Genomic DNA, 21,527 nt, shown 5'->3' on the forward strand with positions numbered 1-21,527 from the left:
CTCAGATAAGTTTTTAAGCCCTTTTATATCTGTTTTTTAATAAAGGGCTTTGATGCCAAAGACACACAAATGATTCACCAATAGTAGTGATTTTGTACAGTAAAAGGCACCACAATATTAGGTTGTTACCCACAGGTTAAAGAGATTTATGATATCCAAATGTGATTTTTATTATTTTATATAATTTCTTACATTTCTCTGTATTGTCTGCTGTTTGGATGAAATTTATTATTTTACTCGTACAGCAGTATTTAGTTTTAAATAAAATTAAACTGTTCTGTACAATACCTATGCCTGCCTGCCTTCTAATTTGCAAACAAAACGACTAAATTATTTTACAATTGAATTATTAGTGAATATCAGCATTAGGAGATTTGAACAATATGCATTTCCACACTTGTTTCAGCTTTTTTTTTAGCAGCACAAACCAGGAGTGTTTTGCAGGACCCTGTGGCGACATCAATAATATCTTCTGTAATGATTTATTTACTATGGGTGGTTACTTATATTTTCACTGGCTTATTTTGGGGGTATGGCACCTTGCAATTTTTACTCCATATTATAACCGCACATAAGTGATCATTCATGCATGCACAATGACACAACTCCATTTAGATCCAAAAGAGGGTACATGGAAAGAAAGGAAGCACTACATGGCTTATGGAAGCTCTGTCTGTGGTAGCTACATTTTCATTTTTGGCACTCAGATTTCCAATGTGAGCCCATGCTTCGGGCCTCACCAGCACCAGAGTCGGGTCTCTTACATGGGTCTCGATAGGTCCATGGTACCTATGCAGTGCTTTGATAGAGGCGGCCCCAAGACATGTTCTTTCGGGATAGGTTCATGGAGAAAGAGAAGCTTTTCTGCACCTCTCAGCAAATCTTCATTATTCTGACCTCTCGTTGCACTTCCACAAGGAGGAGCCATGGGGACAGCCTTTCCACCATTCGGCCAATCGAGGTCTTTGGGGTCTATTTGCTGAAGGGAGAGCTTGCAGATTCACTATACATTGTGAAGATCCAGCCCCAGGGACCACCTGCAGCAGGAAGAGCTTGATTGGTTCAATATAATGTATAGGTATATTAGAGAGGTTTCTTTGCGGTCTCTTCACTTATTAAGTTATGCATTATACAGAGCTAGTTTGGTCCTTATTGCTGTAAAAAAATGAAATGTTAGTGTACACCCTTCATAATGAACATTGAAGTGAAAGAGTGGAAAGCACAGCTCTATTTTCAGTGAATAAACCGATTTGGGTTCTATTCGCTGTAAACAAAGATAAGGCCCAAGATCATCTCAGGTCAATTACTCACCCTATTTGCTAGATCAACTCAGTGTTAAATGTTGCCAAGGTCCCATGTAACCCCACAATAAAATGCATGTTGAAGGTGTACAAATGAAATATGTGAGAGTAAATCTGATTGTCAATGACTTGTATCCCCAAAACAACCAAGAAACTGATACTAGATCAAACTACACACTATTATTGAGATGTCCTGCATGGTGATACATAAAAGAGTTGTATTTATGGGGGGGAAATATATGTGCAAAAGTAAAATCACATCATGTATTATCACAGCAGAAAATTATTGCATGTGCTGGGCCGGAAAGAACCCTGTTGAGACTTCCCCCATTGTTTTGGCAACAAGCTGCTACTTTTCAGCCATCCGTTAAAGGGTAAATATGGTCATCCTAGCTGAACAGAAAAGTCAAGCACCACACGTAAAATATTTTTTTAATATATTGGTTCAAAAGTTGATGTTCCAGTTTTACAACTTGGTGACTTTGGTAAATAGACCCTTCTATTACTCATTGGCTCTAACAATAAGCATTCAGATGCATGACATCACCTCTGAAACATGGACTTTACTCTGTTTCCATACGCTCTACATCAACACATAAATGAAAGTAAACCTGTGGACTGTAAGCTTCATTTAACATTTATCATAAGAAAGAAAAAATCATTCTTATGCATATTAGATTGTATCACACTTATTGATCTTGTAAAAAGAAATAAAGATGACGAGTAGAGTAATATGGACTTTTTGCATAATCTGTCAATTGTTATTTTGTCATGCTCTTTGAATGTATGTACTTTTAGAAGCTCTGCCTAAAGTTTTTGGTGCTATTTACAGTATCTCACAAAAGTGAGTACACCCCTCACATTTTTGTAAATATTTTATTATATCTTTTCATGTGACAACACTGAAGAAATGACGCTCTGCTACAATGTAAAGTAGATAGTGTACAGCCTGTATAATGGTGTAAATGTGCTGTCCCCTCAAAATAACAACACACAGCCATTCATTTGCACATATTTGAGGTTGTTGGCTCCTCATCAGTCTGGTTGCAGCTTGCTGTCCAGGGGTTAATTGGGAGGAAGTTTAATTGCACCTCCCCCAACACATTAATAAGGTTTTGGTAGCAGTATAAACTGCTTTGTGTGTCCACTATGTAGGAGGTGAGATTAGGTTCTCAACCTATTGAGAGGTTGCCTTGACGTGGCGGCTGAGCTTAATTATGCTTTGGCCAATTCATATAACCAAAACCTCTCATTTATATTATGTTTATATATATTTTGCCAACGTTATTAGGGAGAGAAGCACAGTTTTTGTTTTTTGTATACGCAGCCATTAACCTTGGCAAGAAAAGTGAGTACACCCCTAAGTGGAAATGTCTGAATTGGATCAATTGTCAATATTTTGTGTGGCTACCATTATTTTCCAGCAATGCCTTTACCCTCTTGGGTATGGAGTTCACCAGAGATTCACAGGTTGCCACTGAAGTCCTCTTCCACCTTTCATGGAGCTGGTGGATGTTAGAGACCTTGCACTCCCCCACCTTCCGTTTGATGCCCCACAGATGCTCAATAGGGTTTAGGTCTGGAGACATGCCTGGCCAGTCCATCACCTCTACCCTCAACTTCTTTAGCAAGGCAGTGGTCGTCTTGGAGGTGTGTTTGCGGTCATTATCATGTTGGAATACTGCCCTGCGGCCCAGTCTCCGAAGGAAGGGGATCATGCTCTGTTTCAGTATGTCACAGTACATGTTGGCATTCATTGTTCAATGAACTGTAGCTCCCCAGTGCAGGCAGCACTCATGCAGGCCCAGACCATGACATTCCCACCACCATGCTTGACTGTAGGCAAGACACATTTTTCTTTGTACTCCTCACCTGGTTGCCGCCACACGCTTGACACCATCTGAACCAAATAAGTATATCTTTGTCTCATCGGACCACAGGACATGGTTCCAGTAGTAAATGTCCTTAGTCTGCTTGTCTTCAGCAAACTGTTTGCGGGCTTTCTTGTGCATCATCTTTAGAAGAGGCTTCCTTCTGGGACAACAGCCATGCAGACCAATTTGATGCAGTGTGCGGCGTATGGTCTGAGCACTGACAGGCTGACTCCCCACCCCTTCAACCTCTGCAGCAATGCTGGCAACGCTCATACGTCTATTTCCCTAAGACAACCTCTGGATATGACGCTGAGCACATGCACTCAATTTCTTTGGTCGACCATGGCGAGGCCTATTCTGAGTGGAACCTGTCCTGTGAAACACCTGTATGGTCTTGCCCACCGTGCTGCAGCTCAGTTTCAGGGTCTTGGCAATCTTCTTATAGCCTAGGCCATCTTTAAGTAGAGCAATTCTTTTTTTCAGATCCTCAGAGAGCTCTTTGCCATGAGGTGCCATGTTGAACTGGAAATATTAGCCATCCGTTTGAGGGTTTGCCGTTGATTCCCTGAGTGTTTATAACAATCTAAGAGTAAATGGGGTTTTCTTCATCTCTGATGTAATAATATCCAAGAATCCCAATTGATGCCCTGATGCAATTTTCTTCCCGACATGTAATGGTCTTCATATGGATCATTACTGGAACCATTCATTTGCTATCTATAACAAAACACTACAATGCAATTTTTGTGATGAACTGTTATAGGGTTAATATTTGAAAGTGTTTAAAGGCCAGGTCATTTAGAAAGTTTCCAAGTATGTAATTTGAAAATTAGATAAGTACAATAGCAAAATTACACTAATTGGGAATTCTTTTTTCTATACATTTAATAACAAATTCAGACTTCAAAAAGTATAGATAATGTTTTCTTGCACATTTTTTTAAAGTCAAGTGCAAGGTAAATAGATTAGGTGCATATGGAGCAATGTCGAATAGTGGCATTTGCCCGGTGTATCAGATTGGCCAGTCCAGGCCTGGGGAAAACACCCCTTACCTTTACAGAGCAGCAACAATCTGTAAAAATGCTAAATTACTATAACAAAAGGATCACTAAATGGTAAAATGTTTTTCAAGCCTACTTGAAGTTGTGTACAGATTTCCTCTATATACAGATATTGTGATGAAATTCTCCTTTTTTTCTGTATTAAATGCACATTTAGTTGTTCTTTGATTTTGTTGAAATATAACCATTAAACATTAACAATTATGAAATGAAAATTCAATAAAAATAAAAAAATACTTGATTACATAGCTCATACCTATCTGCATATGCAAATATTTTCCCTGGAAATTCCAGAGAGTGGGTCACCCCATTTGGCTTGGTTATTTAAGAAATTCTTTTTAATATCACACTTTTAATGTGAGACTGCCTCCTTGTGGAGATTTAGTAAAAAAGCAATTTCAAAACATGCATCATGCATGTGAAAGAATGAAAGCCTGAAAGAGGAAATGGGCAGTTTCACCAGAGCTGCAATATAAGACGAGCTGTGGATTAAATGAAGGCATGGCTGCTGCTGTGTCAGTTGCGTCTTTCTGCTCTGCGGAAAAATGAGCAATGTGAAATTACCTATTAGACTTGTACATTCAGATTCATCCGAATTTTAATTTAAAGTGAATCAATGAAACAAACAAAAACAAAGCTGAAAGCTCAAAAATTTCTCCTTCTTGTTCTCCGCTTCTTCTCCTTCTATATGTGCCCCGGGTCTTCATTCTTCTTTGTCAGTCAATCAGGAGAGTTGAGAAGTCTGAGTTTAAGTCTGAGGCTGAGACCCTTCTTCACTTAGAGCTCTGATTCCAGACTATGGCTGCCATAATGGTAATGGTTGCACCTCCTTGATGGTTGCCCTGGCCCTCTGCCACAAAAGAAAGGCCAGATCACCCCTCAGCCTCCATAATATGTTGTACACAGCACCTCAGTGGTAAGAATGACAGAAGTTGGTCCTGCTCTGGATTGGACTCATGGCAACATCCACCACATACACATCTCTGCTTTGAATGAAGTAAAGCCTTCTGTTTCCTTTAGAACCTTATTGAGAAAAAAAGGTGCCACTGGCCACCATTTACTGTAGGAAGTAAATCAATGTTTTGCTCTCTTCAATGTTTTGTAAAAACAGTGGACCATTAAATAGATGTGGAGCATCATAGTTTTTTACAATTAATTTCCTTTTTTTCAATAAATAAGGAAGGCTAGCGTTAATTAGATTACAAAGAAACGTTAATAACTTGGACAAATTAGCAGTTGTACCCTCTGCACAGATATTCCCTTCCTTGGTAATATGGTTAACCCATGCATGTCAAAATAAAACTTTTAAAGCCTCTTATATATATTGTCAGGGATATGAATGTACTGTGTCTCAACCAAGGTTTCTGTATGTATTTTGCAATGTATGTGCAGTATGAATAAAGGACTGAATGAATGAATGTAGAAGTGTAAGTCTCTGTGTGTTAGCATGGATGTATAAGTGTCTGGAGGGGCAAAGATGGCACAGGTGAGCTATTGGGGGGCACAAATGGCACAGACAGGCTCTTTATGGAAAAAAGACAGAACAGACAAGCTGTTTGGGGGCACAGACAAGCTACTTGAGGAAAATATGGCACATACATGCCGTTTGGGGGGAAAAGGTGGCACTGTGGGACATGTTGCTTGTGATGTAGGCGGCCAGGGGTCTATTCCCCTGTTACTTCTTTGGATCTTTTAAAACTTTGGGTTCCGGAGATTTTTTTTATAATGTAGTATTCTGTTGTAATTAAGGAACAATTTAATATAATTTGAAAAATAACGATTTATGACTATTTGTATGGCAAAGATATGGATAAGGGGTGTGGCTTGTAGGCACAAGATCTCGGCCACGAGATAAAATATATGGGGCTAGTGTCTAAATATTTCAAGGACTGCTTTTCATTCCCAGTCCGGTCCTGACCACATAGGAGCTGTGATTGAGGTCTGTACTGCAAAAGCGCAGACCTCGATCAATTTTACATCTGGGTGGGCCAGTCAGGGAAGATCTTCTGATCTCCCTAATAAGCCTATGATCCTGATGCCTCCAAAAGCAGGACTGTCGCGCATAAAATGGGACTGTTAAGAGTTACGGGTTTGCACCTGATTTAGTGTTATTTCCCTATCATTTTTGTTAACTAACTAACTAACGCAATAATGTTATATAATAGAACCTGTAGGATTTTCAGGCAGGGTAAAGAATACGCAAAACCCAGCCAATCATGAACATAAACATTTACAGTTACTAAATCTCTGGAGACTCCTGGCAAACTTAAATATATATAGAGAGAGAGGAGTGGTGCATAAGGGCATGATGGCTGGTGGCCAAAATAAGCACAGTTAGGGTGGATTAATGGGAAAACTATCTGTGTTTTGGATCACCAGCCCAGGTCTATAATAAACCCTGAATACGTGTATTGGAGAAACATTGAACATGTTATCTGCCTCCTTATCACTGGAAAAGAAAAAATGTCGGTGCGCTAAGCTAGTCACAGGCTCAAATAATATAAATGTGTAATATGAGGCCTACCAAACAGTGTAAGCATGCAGCAAGAAACAGTGTATTGGCTGTACAATGTATACAAAAAACAAAAACTGTCTGCGCTTCTTACCCTAATAAAGTTATCACTCTTACCCTAATAAATTATCACTGGCCTATTGGGTGGCCTTGCCCATAAGCCGATCAGAGTATGGGCAAGAACGGTCAGTTATTACGGGGCAGAATTATTTTTCAGAGCGTGTATAATAGATAGTTGTGTACTTACATTTAAAAATTATGGATACAGCCAACATTACAAAATTCCACACAAAATAAATACACCAAAACTAGAAAAAAGTCTGAATATCTTTTATGATTTCATAGTTTCTGATTTCCTTTTCCATTTAATGTTTATTGATGGCGGTTTTTTATTTCCAGAGGAATGAGGAAGAAAAATATTACCGAGGTTACAAAGAAACAAATTTGCTTTTGTACTCTCTGCACAAATATTTTCTTGCGGAAGCCAAAGAGTTTATAAAGGGAGGTTTTCAGGGGTGAGAATTTACATTTTTTATTGAAGTCATTATTCTTTATACATCATACGTCATTTAGTGAATCAAGGAAATTGAATTTTTGTTTGCAAAATGGAATGTTTCCTGCCAATACAGACAGTAGTATGAACCCCAAGGTGTATCAGAGCATTCTTCTAGCGCTTAGCTGGGGAAAACTAAAGCAAAATGTTTTTGTATCATAGTGAATATGTAAATACATTTGTAGAGGTATGTTAAACCTAAAATAAACATGTCAATGCATAGAAGTTAGTCTTGGGATCTGACATGGGTGTAACAGAAGCCCCCATGATACACGGAGGACATGCACAACAAATCTATGCCTACATTGGCATTCTAATAGACGTTTGGTCAGTGTACTATTGCGTATAATACACACCATCAAGAAGATGCTAGATGATCTTTGCCTATCCAGACAATATATTGTTCTAAAAAGATTGAAAAATAAAACAGAGAAAAAATATATAGTGTAGGAGTAAAACAGTGTGTTATGCCCTGCGTATCGCAGATTTCCCACTCACAGTGTGTTGAAGGAGTCCTGATGAAGCCGCACACGGCGAAACGCGTAGAGTGACTTTTTTAAGGACTTTTATGATATATTTTTTATTTGTATCAGCATTTTTATTTGTACCAGTACTTTTTATGTTATTTTAAAAAACTTTTTATAGCTGCAGCTGATATGGATCTAGCTGGCTGCTAATTAAGAATAAATATTTCTTTTTACATACCTTCTATGTGGATAGTGGCGGTTTCTATACACCACACACACATTGGTATCCAACTATTGGACCCCTCAAACCAGAAGAATATACGGATGTGACCAGATCATCGCCAGAAATTACGGGCATCTTGACACTTATTTAAGTGTAAGTATATCTCCACTTGTTGCGTATCTAGCGCTATATACATAATACACTATTGGATTCTTTTCTGGTTTGTTTCCTCGGTATATATATCCCTGTATATGGACCCCAAGGCCATCTCTATGACGCACTGAACCCCATCAACACACTGTGAGTGGGAAATCTGCGATCCGCAGGGCATAACACACTGTTTTACTCCTACACTATATATTTTTTCTCTGTTTTATTTTTCATTGAATGGAACACACGAGCGCCCCCTAGTGGACTTTTTGCTGTATTACTTCAACACCCGGAGAGTGTTGCTTAAGGGTTGCAGCTGTGGTTCCAGATACACAAGGAAAGTCATTAAGGTTGATTATTCCTACCATTCACTATCCTATTCCCTATACTGGTTTTTCTCACCTTTTTTACACATATCTAAAAAGATTGAGCCAGGGGGAATTCTAAATTTGTTTTTATTAACAGTTCAGACACAGATGTCTCATTCGGTGGACTTTATAATGTAATATAATAAATCATAAACTTGTCTCCTGAAAATATATTTCATAAGAATGACAAAATCGTAGCTTTGTATTTCCTTATAGCCTTTCTGAAGGAAGTGAATGTGAAGATTGTGATCTATTCCCAATAAATCTCCACCCAAATAAAACCTTTTCTGACATTAGTTGACCCTTCCTTGTGGGTCCATTGTAAATTCAGTCCCATGGAATGATCCACCCATCACCTGGTCTCAACAGTATAAAAGCAATGGCCCTAGATGGCTTGTCTCATACCTCGGACCAGGCAGGTGAGTGATGCTGGCATTTTGCATACGATGGAAAAACTTCATGTCACCGGGCTTCAATAAAAAAAATACTTCTCTTTTCTTTATAGGTGTTCACAATGATGTCTTTGCACTTCAGTTTTGTGATCATACTACTCTTTGGTGTATTTGAAAGAAGTCATTCCCAATATGGTAATCCATTCTTCTCCCTTAATATTTTCTTTTTCCATGTGTACCAAACAAACTCAGTGATAACTTTAATATATATATATATATATATATATATAAGTTTTCTGGAATTTTCAACTCAGCATTAGAATGAACACCTGCCATTTCTCCTTTTTTATTTTACATTCAGAACCCAAACATCTGGTAAACAGGATTTTTTCAAGTTTTTTCAATCAAAAAGTATGGTACATGTTATGTTCTGAAAAATATCTAATTTAAACTAAACATTCTGTACAATGATGTTTCAGTAGGAGAAAACAAAAAAAAAATACATCAAATGAACTGGAAAAAGCATTTTTTTTATTAATCTCATTAATTGCATAACATAACTTGTTTTAGTTTTAAATTGTTTGCCTTTATTTTTTATTTATAGGTGAAGTCGGTAGTATAGACAACAACCTCATTAAAAGTTGCACTGATGAAGCAAAGAAACTAGTAAACAAAGCATATTTTAATACACGCACCAGGTAACATTGATATGTTAAGCTTTTGATGGCCAAAAGGCTTGATTACCAGTGATTGACATGATTTAAGGGCTATAATTTTTGAGTTGTGGCTTTTAGAGATACGTAGATAAGGGTTAAGTGTTTATGGAGGCCAATAAAGGACTGGCAATGAGTTATCATCTGATATGATGATTTTGGGCCACCAGGGCCACCAGAATACTTTAGAATACTAAAGACTTAAGGCAGCATTTACTTAATGTCTAGATTACTTCTGTGCTTAATGTATGGATTTTTATATGCATCCAAATATTTATCCAAGAATGTCTTAGTTTGAAGGAACGTTTGGATAAGAAGACAGTGAGTCCATATGATCTCATGGCCTATTTCAAGCAAGCGGTGGCAGAAAGCCGAAACTTCATCCGAGCAGCTGATTACATGGCTGTCACTCTGCAGCTCCTGGCTGACAGGGTTAAACGTTTTCATCAAAAGCCCTTCAATATAACAGGTACCAGATATATGTATTTTTGAGAATATAGCATTATTATTATTATTATTATATGAACATCATCTTTTTTTATGCATCACTCGAAGGATATGACAAAACTAGAACTGATAGACTACTGCAAACCGATAGATTAGGTAAAGAAGGCCCTCCTCTCAAACTTACAATGTAGTTCTATCCATATTAATTAGTCAAAAAACTAATATTAAGCATGTTATTGGCACTTAACCAGACTTAATAAAAATTAGCTTCTGATTTCCAAGTGCATCCGAATTTGAGGGACTGACCTATATTCAAGCTAGTATAGTTTTCTATATATGAGTTGTGGATAAAACTATGTGAAGGGTAAGAAGTACCAAGAAAAGAAAGTGGAATATGTGTTATCATACACATGATTACAAAGCATATAATATAATGTCTTCTTAATGAGAAAAGCTCATGAAGAGTAATTGCAAAAATATTGTCCTTCAGACCTGTTGACGTATAGCCAGATGGAAAATATTTCGAAGATAAGTGGCTGCGACACACAGCTTAACACAGTTTGTACAGACGGCCCCTACCGCACCATTACTGGAGAATGCAACAACAGGTGAGCGATGCAACAGTTCAACTGATACATATATCTACTTATTAGTGGCAGAATAACTTATATAATGACAATACCTGGGAACTTCCTAGGGTAGGTTACCCGGAGCTTTTTCCCCTCCTGAGGCAGTGGCTTCAAAGGAAGTGGGGCTATCCACGCACTAAGGAGCTTGTATAAATTACATGTTTTGGGAGTAGGATGGTGATTGAATGGACAGTGGGTTTGGATAAATATCAGTCTTCTGCCCCAGGAGATCCATGCTTTACCGGGAGAGTTTAGAGTTATGACTAAAGACTACTTAAAACCGCTGTTTCAAATGCTACAGTGATACTGTCAGAGATGTTGCTAAATACCAGTAGTTGAACCCATAACAGATTTTCATTAAGCAGTTTCATTAATTTATGCTTTTTTAATGTGGAAATAGCATTTACTATGGGATATCAACAGTACAGCATGTATGTTTCTATTACACTTACCTTTCTCAGTATCAAATTTGGTTAAGGTGTGAGTGAAAATATTGTAAACGAGACAGTTAAATGCCAACTAGTACTGGCAACTGTAGCAATATGAAATAAACAGCATGCATGTAGTATTGTAACAGCCTCGGTTAACCAGTGTCTTTTGCCAACATCTTGCCCCCACTGAGTGCAAGACTTGCAACTTTAGTTGTAGCTATATAACACTATTGGTGTCTCAAACCAATATAGCGACGTTCCAAACAACATAGTCATAGGTTTAATGGGATATAGACAAAGAAACAATACCAATGATTGTCACACCAACTTGTGTAGTGCATACATGGACTTGATACCTGGTAGAGATGGTATGGCCAATTTCAGTATGAGAGGGGTTAATTTGATTGTACAGGCATGTGGTGCCAAAAGGTCTTGCGAGATAAATTTGTCCTTTGAAGCTCGGACTCCAACCGGGGCCTTCTACGGGGTGTTAGGTCCTGCAGTGGAGCTGCCGTTTTGTCTAGGTTCAAATGTAGACGACCATATGCCTGTATCCCCTCATAGATACTGGATTCTTTGATATGCTAAGTGACCACTAGCAGTCAGGAAAACCATCTCATATCCAGGTCATATCCAACACATATCAATAATAACTCATATATTCATTATCATACCTCCTTGGGTGCATACCTAGAACGGGGAAAGCGCACCCTACAAAAAGAGTACAAACATGACGGCGCAACGAAAACGCTTTGGAAGGAATTGTGAAGTCTATGATGGTCAGTCATAAGTAGCTAGTGTGACATATCTATGGACTTCACAATTTACAGGAAATTCATAAATGCATGAATTATGGCTGTGGCGAGCACAGGAGGGACGATAAAATGAAAATTAGTTATTTTGACGGATATGTTTCCACCACTCCAGGGGGAGGTCACTTATGGTACACCTTCCCTCCGCTTATACCACCTCTGGGCCGGCTTGGAAACTCGAGATGAACTGGGAAAGTGTATAAAATTAACGAGCGAAGATGGGTCAGTGTGCTTACTAGGGGCCAAGATCTAATTTTGAGTAAGTCGCCATCTTTCCTTGCCGGAGCCCTACGGACAGAAAAACTGTTACTTGACCATTCAGTGAGTAGTTAGGTTTTCTGTAATTTTCTCCTTTTTATTTTTATCTGTTGGTGTAAATCTGTTTATCATCTTTTTGTGTATGCACTGTGATTTGTTGTATTCATAATAAATATTCCTTTATTAAGTTCTGCCTTTGTCTGGTAAAGACTCACGTTACCTGATTAGACCATTTTATTGGTAATTTTAAATCACATAATTATTGTGTTAAAATATACTGTGTGGGTTTTTTTTTTAGTCTGATTCGTTTGGGGTACCAAGGCACCCCATTTCTAAATTGTCTTGGTGGTGGCAGCGTTATTTTGATATTTGTTATATCATTATAGTTAATTGCGGGTGGTATTAAGGGTGGATATTTGTATTTTTATCACTATTTCCGGTCTAGTGCAGACAGATAGTGAATTTTAACCCTTTTACCACCAGAACCACGTCACGCGCACGCTTGGAGTAGAGTGCGTTCGTGACAAATTGGTGGCAGCGGTGGGATAGTTAAAAAGATTTTCCATCTTTTTCGGTACCAGATTTCAGTGTTACTGGATTTGCTAGGTAATCCAGACACTGAAAAGAAATTGTCTCTCAATTTCCAAAGGCTGAACTCAGTGCATACTTAGTATATTTACACCTCAACAGTCCCCCCCCCCTCTTGTTTTCTTTTCTTTTGCTATCATTTGTTTGGGCCGGTGTGATAAATGGAATACCAAACACAGTCCAAGAGTGCTCTGGAGCAACGTTGCCGTGAACAATGTATTCCCATCCGGGGAAAATCAAAGGATGAACTTATTCAAGCGCTTGTGGACTATGATATGCAACAAGCAGTGCAAAGTGATGCTGCAAACACTTCTGAGGGAGGCATGGTCACACGGGAGATACCTGCAGCTGATGTCGGTGATGTGCCAAGATCTGGAGATCCCTTGGACTCTTATCTACAAACTGTTTTCAAATACGTGGACCCAGCAGATGCAAACCTCAGACTGCAGCTTATCCTTAAATATCAAGAGAGGGAAGCTGCAGAGCGCCTGGCCGAGAGAGAGAGGGAAGCTGCAGAGCGCCAGGCTGAGAGAGAGACTGCAGAGCGCCTGGCCGAGAGAGAGAGGGAAGCTGCAGAGCGCCAGGCGGCAAGAGAGCATGAACTAAAACTGGCAGAGTTGGAGAGGTTAAGTGCCTCACCTATCAGTGTGGTTTCAAGAGACTCTTCTGCACCCAAACCACGTGCAGAGAATTTTCCCACGTTGGACAAAGATGGGGATCTGGATGTCTTTCTGCGCAGTTTTGAAAAGGTTTGCCGGCAGTACCAATTACCAAAGGACCATTGGGCAAAGTACCTCACCCCTGGTCTCAGAGGTCCTGCGCTGGAAGCATTTGCAGAGCTACCAGCAGAATCTGACCAGGACTATGAGGCAATTAAGGCTGCACTGCAGAGACGGTACAACCTTACCCCTGAGGTGTACCGAAAGAAATTCCGGACTTTGCAAAAGCGTTCCACCGAGAGCTACACTGCAGTTGTGGGACACCTGACGACGGCGTTCCGGCAGTGGATTAGAGGGCTGGAGATTACAACCTTAGAAAGCTTGGAAGATCTGATCATCAAGGAACAGTTTTTGCAGCTGTGCCCAGCCAATGTACAAGAATGGCTGCTGGACCGGGAGCCCAAAACAGCATGGAAAGCGGGGGAGCTGGCGGATTTCTACACTGCTAACCGAGCACAATCGGACCGGAGCAGAGGTTTTTCTACGGGAGCTAGTGCCATTTCTACGTATCGGGATACCCGCAGGTGTTTTATTTGTAATAAAGTGGGGCACATTAGCGCAACTTGCCCGGAAAAAAGAAATCCTACGCCATCCACAGAAGCGGGTCACCCCTCAGAATCGCCATCTTCGGTGTTGTTCGTCTCCAGCGCTGAGAACACCCTCAATGTGAATATGCAACCTGTCACTGTGGGAAACAAGGTAACTGTGGGGCTCAGAGACACGGGGGCAGAAGTGACTCTTGTGCGTCCAGAGCTAGTGAGCTCTGAGGACTTTATTCCTGGCAAGACCTTAACAGTGCGGGGAATTGGGGGAGTACGTCATGCAGTGCCAATGGCACGAGTATTTTTGGATTGGGGAGCAGGGAAGGGTGTAAGAGATGTGGGGGTATCAGATAACATTCCTACTAATGTGTTACTGGGTACTGATTTGGGTAGGCTGTTGTCAAAATATATGCCGGAGGATGACACTTTTGATTTATCCAGGTATTCTAGGGGCCCTACCATAGAAAGGGCAGTGTATAAAAATGTACCAGGGCAGCCTCATGGGGAGAGTGGGCAGAAAGGTTGTGCGTGTCTGCCTGTGCTAGAACCCAGAATGTCTGAGGTGCTGTGGGAGAATGTGAAGGTTTCGCATCACTGGGAGGGAGGGCAGAGCGAATCTGTGCCAGAACCAGGGATGTCTGAGGTGCCGTGTAAGAATGTGGAGGTTTTGCATCACTGGGAGGGAGGGCAGAGCGAATCTGTGCCAGAACCAGGGGTGTCTGAGGTACCGTGTGAGAATGTGGAGGTTTTGCATCACTGGGAGGGAGGGCAGAGCGAATCTGTGCCAGAACCAGGGGTGTCTGAGGTGCCGTTTGAGAATTTGAAGGTTTTGCATCACTGGGAGGGAGGGCAGAGTGACTCTGTGCCAGAACCAGGGATGTTTGAGGTGCTGTGCGAAAATGTGAGGGGGCCACCCTGTGAAGAAGGGCAGAGGGTGAGTGAATGTTCCTCTGTGTCAGGATTAGCTGGTTCCCAGGGTCCTGTATGTATGCATCCTTGGAGTGGAACAGGTGGAGTGACAGATGTTTCAATCATAGCTGTGGTAACCTGGCAGCAGAATAGGGGACAAAGAGAGGGCTTTTGTGCACCTGTGCCCGTATTCTGTGGGACTACGAAGTCAGGACACAAGGGAGAGGGTGAAACTGGTGACCATTCTGTTATCCCTTACGTAGGGTATACATGGTTTGGGAAGCCAGGGCGAGACACCCTAGCTACCCATCAAGTAGATTTGTTGGGGCTTGTAGCTATACCGAGCTGCATGGAGAACCAATCTGTTACTAAGGGGATGGACTATGCCCCTGGGTACCCTGAGACCATGGCCTTATCCTGTAACAGAGCAGACAACGTAGCTGATACTTTGAAAAGTACCTTCTGTAGGGTGGGTTTTCCCAAAGAAATACTTTATCTTAGCCGGAAACTGTTACCCAGGGAAAGAGTAGGTAGGCGCAGAGATAAGCTTGTGGCTTAATCTCTGGGCCACCATCTTATTTGGGGGAGGTGTCACACCAACTTGTGTAGTGCATACATGGACTTGATACCTGGTAGAGATGGTATGGCCAATTTCAGTATGAGAGGGGTTAATTTGATTGTACAGGCATGTGGTGCCAAAAGGTCTTGCGAGATAAATTTGTCCTTTGAAGCTCGGACTCCAACCGGGGCCTTCTACGGGGTGTTAGGTCCTGCAGTGGAGCTGCCGTTTTGTCTAGGTTCAAATGTAGACGACCATATGCCTGTATCCCCTCATAGATACTGGATTCTTTGATATGCTAAGTGACCACTAGCAGTCAGGAAAACCATCTCATATCCAGGTCATATCCAACACATATCAATAATAACTCATATATTCATTATCATACCTCCTTGGGTGCATACCTAGAACGGGGAAAGCGCACCCTACAAAAAGAGTACAAACATGACGGCGCAACGAAAACGCTTTGGAAGGAATTGTGAAGTCTATGATGGTCAGTCATAAGTAGCTAGTGTGACATATCTATGGACTTCACAATTTACAGGAAATTCATAAATGCATGAATTATGGCTGTGGCGAGCACAGGAGGGACGATAAAATGAAAATTAGTTATTTTGACGGATATGTTTCCACCACTCCAGGGGGAGGTCACTTATGGTACACCTTCCCTCCGCTTATACCACCTCTGGGCCGGCTTGGAAACTCGAGATGAACTGGGAAAGTGTATAAAATTAACGAGCGAAGATGGGTCAGTGTGCTTACTGGGGGCCAAGATCTAATTTTGAGTAAGTCGCCATCTTTCCTTGCCGGAGCCCTACGGACAGAAAAACTGTTACTTTACCATTCAGTGAGTAGTTAGGTTTTCTGCAATTTTCTCCTTTTTATTTTTATCTGTTGGTGTAAATCTGTTTATCATCTTTTTGTGTATGCACTGTGATTTGTTGTATTCATAATAAATATTCCTTTATTAAGTTCTGCCTTTGTCTGGTAAAGACTCACGTTACCTGATTAGACCATTTTATTGGTAATTTTAAATCACGTAATTATTGTGTTAAAATATACTGTGTGGGTTTTTTTTTTAGTCTGATTCGTTTGGGGTACCAAGGCACCCCATTTCTAAATTGTCTTGGTGGTGGCAGCGTTATTTTGATATTTGTTATATCATTATAGTTAATTGCGGGTGGTATTAAGGGTGGATATTTGTATTTTTATCACTATTTCCGGTCTAGTGCAGACAGATAGTGAATTTTAACCCTTTTACCACCAGAACCACGTCACGCGCACGCTTGGAGTAGAGTGCGTTCGTGACAATGATGTCTTCTATTGTGTGTTTATAGGAAGAATCCTAGGCTTGGTGCTTCAAACACTGGATTTACACGTTTGCTCCCAGCTTCTTATGAGGATGGTGTTTCTCTTCCTCGAGGCTGGACAGAAAACAAGGCCTACAATGGATTCTCCCTTCCCCTGGTAACCTGATACTCACTGTATCCCTCACACTCATACAGATACTCCCAGTAGACCATTATTGAGAACGTTTCAACTGCTGGTTTAAACACAAATTTGATTCTTTGTTGTCATGATGTTTCAGTGTTATGTGTTCCCACTCATTACTGTTTTAATCTTTCAATCTGCCTTAATTCAAAGTTGATAAGAAGTGATAAAATACAAATTGCAGCTTCTGGTATTGATGCTCATAAAAATAAATTACTAAACCCAACAGTAGTAGTTTGTAAAAACAAAAGGGCTAAGGCTCAGATTTCCCTATAACATTGATTAATGAATATACATCTCATTATGTATGTAGATTAAATCAATAATTTCTCTTTCTTTGATTACAATTTTAAACAGGTGCGTGCCGTGTCCAACGAGATCGTCCGCTTTCCCATTGAATATTTGACCTTGGATGAAGGGAGAGCCCTTATCTTCATGCAGTGGGGGCAATGGGTAGATCATGACCTTGATCTCACTCCAGCACCTCCCTCAACTTCAACTTCCCAAGGAGTGAATTGTGACACCAGTTGTGTCCAAGATGCCCCATGTTTCCCTGTGAAGGCAAGTTTTAGGACATTTGACATTTTATATTGAATACGTGGTTAACAAGAAATTGACATAACTCACTAGAAAATGTTATATCTATTCCAGCCTTCACATCATATTTTCTGATTTACTTATTCTGTTGTTTATTCTGTTGTTTTTCTTTGTGATCCTGTTTGGGGTGAGTCAGTATGTAGCGGACAGAATCATACGTCTTCTTACATCATGCTGATGACCTTTAGTAAATTCTATGGTATAATAAATTATATTAAATTGTCGGTATTAAAGCACTTTTTAAGTTTCTGGACTTTATATTGGAGGATCTGATACTGGAAAATGTTTTGTTGGAGACTAGTGTGTTTTTTGTAATAAAACTTTTAGGTCAGTCCCCTTATAGATCCATGCATAAAATTATGGATTGTTTTCTGAATGTCTACATTGAATTAAACATTTTGTATAGCATCAGTACACAACTCTGCGTTGAATGGATTTCTCCTTTCCAGATTCCACCAAATGACCCTAGGATTAGTAATCAGAGTGACTGTATCCCATTCACCCGATCTGGTCCAGCTTGCACCAAAGATGCAGTGCGTGAGCAAATGAATGCCCTTACATCTTATATTGATGGCAACCAAGTGTATGGCAGTAATTTGGCAACTGCAGAGAGGCTGCGAAACAGAACAAACCAGATGGGCCTCATGGCCATCAACCAGAACTTTACTGACAATGGCTTACCATTACTGCCTTTCGATACGATTAATGGAGGTCTGTGCGTCACAACAAATGCATCAGCTGGAATCCCCTGCTTCCTTGCAGGTGAGTCTGTATCTAGTCTATACCTGAGGAATGGTTTCATGGAATAGGATACAATATCTTTTGACATGTAGTGTCAATTGTCAAAAATCAATTGAAATTGTGAAAATAACAGTTGAGAAGATTGCAGATTCCTGCAACACACCAACAACTCAATGTTAAGTAAATGGATACTTCAATAAACCCTAAGCAATGTTTTTCACTAAAGTCAATCACTGCAAACAGATTACTGTACACATGGAAAATAGTATCCAGACCTTTGAACAAGCTTATATTTCTTGCAGGAGACGTTCGAGTCAATGAGCAACCTGGTCTTCTATCTTTCCATACACTTTTTGTGCGGGAGCACAACCGTATAGCTACTGAGCTTCACAGGCTGAATCCTACATGGTCAGAAGAGATCCTTTATCAAGAAACTCGAAAGGTTATTGGTGCCATTTTACAAGTAAGCTTTTTTTTGTTTGATCACCTTATTTAAAAATGTTTAGAAAAGATATATTCAGATAATAATGACTTTTTTTTCTCTTGGTTGGCAGAAAATAACATACAAAGACTGGCTTCCATTGCTGTTGGGATCAGAGATGTCTACTGTTCTACCTCCATACAGATCCTACAGTGAATCTGTTGACCCAAGGGTGGCCAATGTGTTCACCATTGCCTTTCGCATGGGACACACACTAATACAGCCATTTATCTACCGGTTAGGTGAGGGTTATCGTCCTCATATGCCAGAACCACAAGTCCCAATTCACAAGACCTTCTTCACCAGTTGGAGGATAGTAAAAGAAGGTAAGCTGATAGAGTCCTTTTGAACCATGAAATTGTCAAATAAGTATTACAAGTACCAGCATGAACAATCTCCATCTTGTGTTTTCTAAACTAGATTTTACCAATGTATCAATCATATGGGCTTTAAATATCTGCAATTAAATTATAATTGGAAAATGCAAGTGGATGAGATATTATAGAGAGAGAGATTGGGAAGCTGGGCAGTTTCAAATGAAGTAAGGGAATGGCGTTATTCATATAAAAAAAGCATAGAGAAAGTGACTCTGAAATTAAGTTTGAAAAGTCTTATCACCATAGCAACCAATAACATGGTTGATTCAGCAGGAACGTTCCATTTTTTTGCTATGGTGAAATGATCACTTTTCATACTTCTAGCCAAAATGACTTTTTTTTTACATAGCCACCCCACGTATCATTTTGTATAATTATTAAAAGGTAAGGTAACATAATTAGTGTGGGAGAATATCGTCACATCGATGTGCAACCTTCTGTACCATACTGTATGCTTTAGACCCTGTAATGATGATGCAAAGATGGAAATCATATAGTAATACTCAAATGGATTATAGTTTGCAAAACATATTTGTTAAAAATTCATATAAACAAACTTTTACAGAAATAATGTCAGAAATCAGTATCCTGAACACAAAGGTTAGGGTCAGGGTGTGTCCTGTGATTTCATAGATATTTAAGCAGAACCTTTAACTCAATTCCAATGTTTTGATTTGCTAGAATGACTTTTATTATAATGTCTTACAGAAACACTTTCATAATAGTAATATGGACTCATTTGCCTGAATTGTTTCCCACAGGAGGCATCGATCCCCTCCTTCGAGGATTGTTGGCAAATCATGCCAAACTGAACATTCAGAACCAGATTATGGTTGATGAGTTGAGAGAGCGTCTCTTTCAGTTTGTCAGACGCATTGGCCTTGACCTAGCATCTCTTAATATGCAACGCGGCAGAGATCATGGGTTACCAGGTAATGTCTACTACATACAGTAGTAATCTGTGTGATCTCTCCAGGCTCCCTGGAAATAATGTAAGACTTTTCTGTTTTGTGCTTCTTAGGATACAATGCATGGAGGAGATTTTGTGGTTTGTCTGCACCTCGCGACCTGAATGAATTAGCTGCGGTTCTAAACAACAGGGAGTTGGCTGAGAAATTCATGAAACTCTATGGGACGCCTGAAAACATTGACATCTGGGTTGGAGGAGTCTCTGAACCACAAGTTCCTGGTGGAAGAATTGGCAAACTGCTCAGCTGTCTCATTGGAAACCAATTCCAGAGAGCCAGGGATGGAGACAGGTATTGAAAATATATATATCGTACAGATACTAAATGGGGATACTATCAAGGACATAACAGTAGTTCATACCCGGTGGTACTTTTTGTACCACTGTATAAGAGCTGGAAGTATTCCTAGGTGGTGCAGTTTTGGCTGATATTTAGTTTGTGTGACATCACACATTAGCATAACTGCTGAATGGATTACCAGGCATCTGCTCGTTATGTCCAATGGTCAGCACTAGAAGGCTTTTCTTTAAAATATGCCATTAAAACCAGTAGATATGTTTTTAAAGTTAGTGGAATCATGTAGAGTTATAGCTTACAGACATCCCATCTCCCCTTGAAGTTCCAGGAGTCTCCATCATTTTAATAGAAGCTCCTTGACGCTCGCAAACTGCAACAGAAAAACCCTGAACATAGAGTGAGTGCTAGAGAGAGAGTTCATTACAACCACTGACCTTCTGACCCATCTATGCTAAGGCCTGCCTGGGCTCTGGTCCTCTTCTATGGCACGTCCTGATTGGTCTCTCTTTGTGCTAACTAACCTACCACTTTTCTTGGTAAGCAGGACTAAACTAATAGCTTAGTTAGGACAAGAAAGACCAATCAAAACGCCCGAAATAAGGAAAGATCAAAAGGTTTCAATTTTGTGTCATAGGGTCAGCAAATAAAAGAACACTGTACATACTTTGAATATGATTTTCTCGTTTGCAGATTTTTTTATGAAAATCCCTCTGTGTTCACGGCTGCTCAGAGAAAATCAATAGAGCAGGTGACTCTGGCACGCGTTATCTGTGAGAACACGAATATTAAAGAGGTCCCTCAAAACGTCTTCATGGGGAACGACTACCCTCGAGATTTTTTGAACTGCTCCAATATATCTGCACTAGACCTGAGTCCATGGAAAAGTCATTAAGAAGAAATGTTATACTCAAGGAGAAACATGGATACTCCATTGTTTTTCTTTCTAATGTGAAATTACAGATTTACAACGGATGATTTTTACAACTGATTATAACTTGCACTGTTGCTGAAAGCACTAGAATTTGCCTGAAGCTGACTTAATATTGTTTTGTCAAAACTATTTAACG

General features: G+C 40.0%; 1 protein-coding gene across 1 annotated transcript; it reads left to right on the forward strand.

Moving 5' to 3' along the window:
* The first annotated feature begins 8,888 nt into the window (after positions 1-8,888).
* On the forward strand, positions 8,889-21,352 carry LOC128473614 (myeloperoxidase-like). The gene is made up of 12 exons (XM_053455865.1): positions 8,889-8,928; positions 9,506-9,599; positions 9,908-10,083; positions 10,552-10,669; positions 16,846-16,975; positions 17,357-17,560; positions 18,046-18,358; positions 18,640-18,800; positions 18,892-19,144; positions 19,957-20,127; positions 20,217-20,454; positions 21,151-21,352. The coding sequence occupies exons 1-12, from the start codon at positions 8,889-8,891 to the stop codon at positions 21,350-21,352; spliced, it is 2,100 nt and encodes a 699-aa protein (XP_053311840.1).
* The last annotated feature ends 175 nt before the right edge of the window (positions 21,353-21,527 follow it).

This window comes from Spea bombifrons, chromosome 2 (assembly GCF_027358695.1).
Source record: "Spea bombifrons isolate aSpeBom1 chromosome 2, aSpeBom1.2.pri, whole genome shotgun sequence".
Lineage (NCBI taxonomy): Eukaryota > Metazoa > Chordata > Amphibia > Anura > Pelobatidae > Spea > Spea bombifrons.

Coding starts and splice junctions, on each gene's coding strand:
- LOC128473614 (XM_053455865.1), top strand. CDS start 8,889: ATGGCCCTAGATGGCTTGTCTCATACCTCGGACCAGGCAG. Junction 18,801..18,891: donor TTATTGGTGCCATTTTACAA/GTAAGCTTTTTT, acceptor CTTGGTTGGCAG/AAAATAACATACAAAGACTG. Junction 19,145..19,956: donor TTGGAGGATAGTAAAAGAAG/GTAAGCTGATAG, acceptor TGTTTCCCACAG/GAGGCATCGATCCCCTCCTT.